This window comes from Passer domesticus, chromosome 1, assembly GCF_036417665.1.
Source record: "Passer domesticus isolate bPasDom1 chromosome 1, bPasDom1.hap1, whole genome shotgun sequence".
Lineage (NCBI taxonomy): Eukaryota > Metazoa > Chordata > Aves > Passeriformes > Passeridae > Passer > Passer domesticus.
Window position 1 is genome coordinate 7,045,944 of NC_087474.1, and position 7,590 is coordinate 7,053,533.

At 50.5% G+C, this 7,590-nt stretch overlaps 1 protein-coding gene across 1 annotated transcript; it reads left to right on the forward strand.

The window, feature by feature from the left end:
* The first annotated feature begins 248 nt into the window (after positions 1–248).
* Positions 249–5,144, forward strand: HTR5A (5-hydroxytryptamine receptor 5A). The gene is made up of 2 exons (XM_064433775.1): positions 249–1,785; positions 2,732–5,144. The coding sequence occupies exons 1-2, from the start codon at positions 1,048–1,050 to the stop codon at positions 3,062–3,064; spliced, it is 1,071 nt and encodes a 356-aa protein (XP_064289845.1). The 5' UTR covers positions 249–1,047; the 3' UTR covers positions 3,065–5,144.
* Positions 5,145–7,590: the final 2,446 nt, after the last annotated feature.

A 7,590-nucleotide genomic window follows, 5' to 3' on the forward strand; every position in this document is an offset into this window, starting at 1 on the left:
AAAGCCCCGACAATTGCTAACAAGTTAGGAAATGCCAGCAGAGAAGTTCTCAAAGAAATAATCCCCTGCCACATTGCCCCTACACGGAATCACCAGGGTTACTAACAGGTTTCCTGGGTGCACACTGTAGCCTCTCTGGGAGCAAGGCAATTCCCGCGGCGCCTCACCAACACATTTTTAGAGGAGCCTAGGGACAATTTCACAGGGATGCTAACTTTCTGCGGCTGGCACGGAATACGCCCGGAGGGGGCGAAGCCACCCCGAGACAAAGCCGGGGCTGATTCCAGCGCGGGGATGGGCAGCGGGCAGGACAAGGACAGCGGGCAGCGGGCTGCGGTGGGGACAGGAGCCGGGCAGGGCGGCACGTACCGGGCAGGGACAGCCGGCTGGGGCAGGGACAGCCGGCTGGGGCAGGGACTGGCGGCTGGGGCAGGGACAGCGGCTCTGCCCTCCGCTCGGCCCGGCGCGGTCCCGACCCGCGGGCTCACGGACATGACTAAGCAGCCCCTCTCCCTCCGCGGCCGCTCCCGCACCCGCGCACGGCGCGGACTCACCTGCCCGCCCCGGCCCCGCCAGCCCGCGGCGCGGCTCCTCCGCAGGGGCCGCCGCTCCGCAGCCCCGCTCCAGCCTCTCCAGCCGCTCCGCTCCGCTCCAGCCGCTCCGCGCCCGCGGAGCCGCCGCCTCTCGCCGCCGGGGCGGGCCGGGGGCTGCCGTCAGCCGCGGCTGACGCAGGGCTCTTCCTGCCGGGGATGAAGCCCCCGGCGGCCGCCAGCCGGGAGCCCCCGCGCCCGGCGGAGCTCGGGGCGGCCGGGGACCCCCCGCGCCCGCGGTAGGGCGGCGCTTCCGCGGCTCCCGGCGCGGGCAGCGCAGCGCCTCCCGCCACCGCACCCGCAGCAGCCCCGAGCAGCCCGGAGCATCCCGGAACAGCCCGGAGCAGCCCCGAGCAGCCCGGAGCAGCCCGGAGCAGCCTGGAACAGCCCCGAGCAGCCCGGAGCAGCCGGGAGCAGCCCCGAGCAGCCCGGAGCAACCCGGTGCCCGCAGCCCGGCATGGAGCGCCCGCTCAACATCAGCTGCCTCGCCGACACGACGCCGGACAGCGGCAACAGGAGCGGGTCGTCCGCCGGCCCCGAGGGCGGCCAGGCCCATCTCTCGGTCTTCAGCGTGTTGGTTCTCACCCTGTTGGCCATGCTGGTGGTGGCCACGTTCCTCTGGAACGGGCTGGTCCTGGCCACCATCCTCCGCGTGCGCAGTTTCCACCGGGTGCCCCACAACCTGGTGGCCTCCATGGCCATCTCCGACGTGATGGTGGCAGCCCTCGTCATGCCCCTCAGCTTGGTGCACGAGTTGTCCGGGCGGCGGTGGCGGCTGGGCCGGTCGCTGTGCCAGGTGTGGATCTCCTTCGATGTGCTGTGCTGCACTGCCAGCATCTGGAATGTCACGGCCATCGCCCTCGACCGCTACTGGTCCATCACCCGCCACCTGGAGTACACGCTGCGCGCCCGGCGCCGCATCTCCAACACCATGATCGCTCTCACCTGGGCGCTCTCCGCATTCATCTCTCTGGCCCCGCTGCTCTTTGGCTGGGGAGAGACTTACTCAGAGGACAGTGAAGAGTGCCAGGTCAGCCAGGAGCCTTCCTACACCATCTTCTCCACCTTTGGGGCTTTCTACCTGCCCCTCTGCGTGGTGCTCTTTGTGTACTGGAAGATCTACAGGGCTGCCAAGTTTCGGATCGGGTCTCGCAAGAGCAACTCCATCACCCCCATTACACCAGAAGCGCTGGAGGTAGGTCAGCTTGGTTGTGCTTTGCTTGGTCAAGCATTGCCAGCAGGCAAGCCTTTGTAGAACTGGGGGAAACTTAAACCAAAAGTGTGCAAGTGAGCAGTGATCCACCAAAGCCCTGTGGATCCTGGAGGCAGGAAGGGAAGGCAGACTGCAAAGCTTGCAAAGCCAGCCTGTTGGCTCCTTCCGAGCCCCAGCTGTGAGCACTCAAGGTGCAGCTAAAGCAACTTTGGGACATTCTGTGAGCCTGAGCTCCACGTGGGCGAGCGGTGACTCACAGATGTCCCCCCATGGAATGCTGAATCAGTGCTCACCAGCGTGAGTAAGGGGTCACTGTCCCTCCCCTGGGGACGCAAGGGGACAGTGGAGGGATGGGCAGCTGTGTCTGCTGGGGACGATACCCTGGCAACCAGCTGTGGCTTTGGGGACACTGTGAATTTACCCGGAGAGAAAGCTCTTGTGCAGAATGTCCTTGGAAATCTTTCCTAATCATTACTGCATCGTGTCAGTTCATCCCAGGCACGGTGACTCTGCACTGGAAAGATTTCTGGCAGGGAGGAAGCAAATGTGTGCTAATTTTCTTTCCTCTCCTACCAACAACTCTTAAACTCAATGGGTTTAGAGAAAGTAAGCAGACTTCTGTGCACGGCATGTGGGTGTGTGCCTGTTCTGCTGATCAGACTGTAAGTGGGGAAATAATCTTATTGTGCTGCACTGTGAGTAACCCCATGTACCCTCAGTACTGTCTCTAGTTTCTAATCTCACTTAAAATAGTCTCCATCACCCAGATGAGGTTATACAGCCACCTTGCCCTCAGTTAGGGTGTGACGTGCATGGCCTGTGTTTCCCTGGAGCCCTGGCCCTCGCTTGCACTGTTGGGCTCTGAACCTGCTGTGTGGGATTGCCTGGCTGGGGTACATGTGGTGCAACTCGTGTTTGTGTTTGGCAGGTGAAAGAAGCTGCCCAGCAGCCACAGATGGTCTTCACTGTCCGTCACGCCACTGTTACGTTCCAGACAGATGGAGACACGTGGAGAGAGCAGAAGGAAAAGAAAGCTGCCCTCATGGTGGGCATCCTTATTGGGGTCTTCGTGCTCTGCTGGATCCCCTTCTTCATCACAGAGCTCATCAACCCACTCTGCTCATGTGACATCCCACCCGTTTGGAAGAGCATTTTTCTATGGCTGGGCTATTCAAATTCCTTTTTTAATCCACTCATCTACACTGCTTTCAACAAAAACTACAACAATGCCTTCAGGAACCTATTCTTTAGGCAGCAGTGAGCAGAAAAAGCTTTCCTGTTGCCCCAGGAAGCTGATTTTGAGTGTCAATGATTTTGACCAAGTTCCTGAGGAAGTTCAAAGCCACAGATACTGAGGTGATGCTAAAAATGCATCGCCATGGGCTGTATGTCCCAGACAGTCCCAGTCTCTAGGCAGGCTCTCCATCCCAGCCTCTTAGCTGCTGTTTTTCCTGCAAGTAGCATGTAAGGGCTTCTCCTGCCAGCAGCCTGGCATCCTCGCTCCAGTGGCCTGCTGTGTTCCTCCTGCCTCCCCAGTGACTCTGTTTGGTGGCACCAAAGGTGCAGAGGAGTCCACTGGCAAAGAAATGCTGGTTTGGCCACTGCTGGTGTCTCCCAGCATTAATCACCTTTGTCCCATGTGCAGAGCTGGGACCTGTAACATCAGGAGGCTTTGTGATTACATGTGAGAGTACATATTTTATGGCTTGGCTGAAAACATGATTTGTCTTATCTTTCGCTGGTAAAGACTGCAAAATATTTGGTTTTTTGGGAAATAAACCCTTGGTAAGGGTTAAACACAGACTACAAGTACCAAGCTTTTTCTCACATACTTTGGGAAGAACAAATTGTGTCTGTTTGCTTTTGGATTCTATGTAGCAGGGTTTGTTTTTTTTAAAAAAACCCAAACTTATTGTGAAAGCTTAATGCATGGTGTACCCTGGAATGAGAGAGAATGCATGGGAAACTCACCTCTCATTCCCTGAGTGCTACGTGTGAGCATCTGCCTCAGACCTTTATGTTCAGAAACACCAGCTGTAAATGCTAATCTTCCTGCCTGTTGTTTCCCATCTTAAAACATTAATGTATTTTGAGCAGCTGTGGGCAGATTTCCTGTAGTTTCAGGGGATGGGTGTATTTTGAGTTGCCTTTCAATGAGGAGCTGTGTTTTACTATTTCTGAATGCAATCCAGAACTTGAAACCAAAGCAAAAACCCCACTTTGTCTCCATGAGCACTGGGTTGCAGGCAAAGGACTGTTAATGACAGGTGATATTTCTTTCTGGAAGCATAATCAAACCATGGAGCTTCTCTTCTGCAAAGACTAGGCTTGAATATTTATTTTTTTGCTCACCTGTCCTTCTCTGCCCGCCCCTCTAGGGCTCCATCCCACATGGTTTTACAGCTCTGTTGCCTCCCTGCCTTTCCACATTGCCAACTTAATTACAGTAGCTGGCATTTCACTCTTACAATTAGGGTTACACATTTTATACTGGCCTACTGAAGGACTGACAGGTCTGCAGATAAAGGAAAACATTAGTTTTAACTTGGTTCTGGGACAGCCACTGAAATCAGACCACAATTAAAATGGTTGAAAAAAATGCAAGATGGAGATCAGAATGACCTGATTTCATGTTAGATATCTCAAGAAGAGATGAAAGGGAAAGATGTCAATAAATGATGGCCAAGCCCCCTGGGATTGGGTAGTATTAATTTCTATCTGTAGTAGATCATGAGACATCAGATGTTAAAATTGTCACTGGTCCTTTAAACCAGTCAAAAATTCTGGCAGAGTTGGCAATAAAAGCCCTTTTCCTTTTGCTGTGTCTCGACAGGTGAAAATGGAAGCAGAGGTCAAGGTGCTATTAAAGTGTTGCAGCCCTTTCAGGACCAGTTAGACAAACATCCATCAGCACTGACATGGACACAGCTGATCCTGCCTTTTGGCAAGAAGAGAAATAGGATAGCCTTCGACATCTTCCTTAACACCATCTTAGAAAAGTCTGTTAGAAATATTGGGTAAAACCCTGCCCTCATTGAAAGCAAAGGAGAATTTTTTTCAGTGATTTCAAATGAATCAGATTTTTATGTGGCATGTCGTGTCTCGTAAAAGCATATTTTTAATGTTAATTAATTCTAGGAGAAGATGGGTGGGATGGGAGTAATCTTCTAACTCCCATGAAAGAGGCTCTGACCTGCCCCCTAATCATGGGCCAATCTTTCCAGCTAGTAAAGAGCATTTTCTTTCTTTGTTACATATATTAAAATATTATTAGTGACATCTCTGATGTATCAAAAATTGTAATAAACTCTTAAACTGCTTTTTTTTCACTGAGTATGTAAAGGCTGTGCTGCTTTCTCTGGACAGTCCATCACTGATGCTGAGTTGTTCTGTTTGGGAGTTGCTGCTTTTGTTGTGCCAAGAGTTGTTTAGCCAAAAATTACTTGGAAAAAATCCTTCCTTGATCAAGACAGAACTTCAGCTAAGCTTGGTGGTGCCTGAAAGTAGGAGACTACTTCTTAGGCACTCAGAGTGACACTTAAAATGCTTTAAAGCATCGATTACCTGGGAAGCTGGACCTTAGATCCCCATTTTCACACCTAACATCATGTCTGCACAGCCCCATGTCAGCCCCAGCTGTGTCCATGCCATTTTTGTTTGCTCTTTGATGGGTATTGCAGATTCTCTTGTCTCTGTTGTGTGGGGTCCTTGTGCAGGGTGTGGAATCAGCTGTAAACTCAAATTAATGTCCACTCAAGCACTGTGAGCAGACAAAAGTTAAACTGAAATCAGTTTAACTAAATCCCTACTTTAGTTGCAGTTTGGTGCTGGGGTGAAGCTCCCCTTCATTACACTTCTGTTTATTCATGCTGTGCCTTAAACAGTGACAGGGAGAGAGGAGATCGTTTTGAAGTGACACTAGATAATTCCAATTTGCCTGTAGTCGTGAGTATTCCACCATCCTGGTGTAAATCACATTTATCTGCCAGGCCACATCTGCTACAATCATTTTCTGGAAAGAAACAGCTTCCAGTTGTTCGTAAGATTTGTTCTTTTAAATCTTGACAAAAAATTAGAAGCTTTTCTATTGGCCATTTCCTGCAGCTCATACTTGAGCCCTAATACCACAGGCTTTTCTTCTGAGGGTCATCCCTGCAGTGCAATATGACCAGGCAGGGAAAATATCATTATTCTGGAGGTTGCACTACAGAATCATCCTGAAACATGCCACAATGATCTCAGCACAGGGAAGTGGCACGAAGAGACCTGGACATCTGATCCAGGCTCCGAGGCTTTTTACAAACCTCTCATTATTCAAACACAGATGCTGAGTGGGCTCCCAGAGATGCAAATCATGTTTGAAGACACAGGCAACCACAGCTTCAAAGGAGGCATCTTGTACCTTCTTGTTGCCATTTATACACAGAATCAGTGGTGTGAAGAGATCTGCCTCGCCGAGGCTTTGTGAGGATTAATTACAAAATGTTGATCATGTACCAGGAAGGTGGAACACTCTGGTTTGAATGCCGAGCAGCATTATAAATTGAGCTTCTATTTAATTCCTAGGAAGAACGTTATTACCCATTATTATTGAGTTTTGTACGCAGTTTAATGGCTATATAATACTTCCAGAACAGATTTAACTAACCTGCTCCCACTTACAATTAATTTAGCTCCCTCTCAATGCCCTGACAATCCAATGAACATCTGTTTGGGAGCGAGGGCAGCGTGTGCTGAATTCCAGCTGCTGCTGAGCGTCTCCTCATGATGCTGAGCATGTGTTGTCAGGGTTCAAGGAGCAGCAGCTCTCTGGGAAGCCTGCTCTGGGTTCCTTTTACTTTTAGGGAAGAAAGAAAAGGTCATTGAAGAATGCCCATGGATTACATGACAGGTTGGCTAACCACCTTCCTCCTTCACCCCCTGCCTGTTGGGCTCTCTTCTCATCACAGGCAGGTGATTCCAGGACATCCACTGGCCCTACACAGCCAGAGGTGAGCCACACATGACTTCATCCCCTGGTAATTTTTCAGGGCTTTTAAAAAAAAATTATTACTAGGAGATTTGTCCTTTGGACTGTCAGCAGCAGCTGAAAGTGGGAGTTTCCTGGAAGCAGATTTGCAGGTAATTAAAGAAATTTCACCTGACAAAGGTAATTAATGACTGTTCCTTCCAGTGATTGCAGTGGTGAAGTACAACTGACAAAGTGTCAAAGTGATTTTTGCAAGGCAGTGGTTTGAGCTGCTTTGTTCATTGTGTTTTGCTCTTGGACCCCTTGTTTTACCACCACTGGTAGAGCATCCCCTGGGGTTCCAGCAAAGTCATGGTGGACATGATGTAGTCACCATGACTGCTCCATGTGAGAACAGTGGGGTGAAACAGCCATGACAAAATTAGCATCCCCACTGGGATACACCCTGGCAAGAAAATCATGACACTGCCACAGTTTCATCAAATTTAGGACATGGCCAAAGAGCTCTTTAAGTCCTCATTATGTTAATTACACCAAGGTGCTGAGGATGTTGCAGAGGACTGGAGGAGAGCTGGAGCTGTGCCAGTATTTTAAAAAGGCAAATTTGGAGAGCCAAGTATTTCTAAGACAAATGCTGTTACTGATTTACAGCTTGAAATTGATCCTTGGCAAAAGAAGTGGAGGAGCTGATAAATGACTCGGTGAATAAAAAATTACAGGAAATAAATATAATTAAAATAAATCACATTGATGTTTTTGATTGCAGCACATGGTTCACTGCTGATGGGATATAAAGTATTCACTCAGTAATGAATCTG

Bases quoted from the DNA above. Each gene is read 5' to 3' on its own strand.
- HTR5A (XM_064433775.1), top strand. From the start codon at position 1,048: ATGGAGCGCCCGCTCAACATCAGCTGCCTCGCCGACACGACGCCGGAC. The intron at 1,786-2,731 runs GTAGGTCAGCTT...TGTGTTTGGCAG, and splicing joins TTACACCAGAAGCGCTGGAG to GTGAAAGAAGCTGCCCAGCA.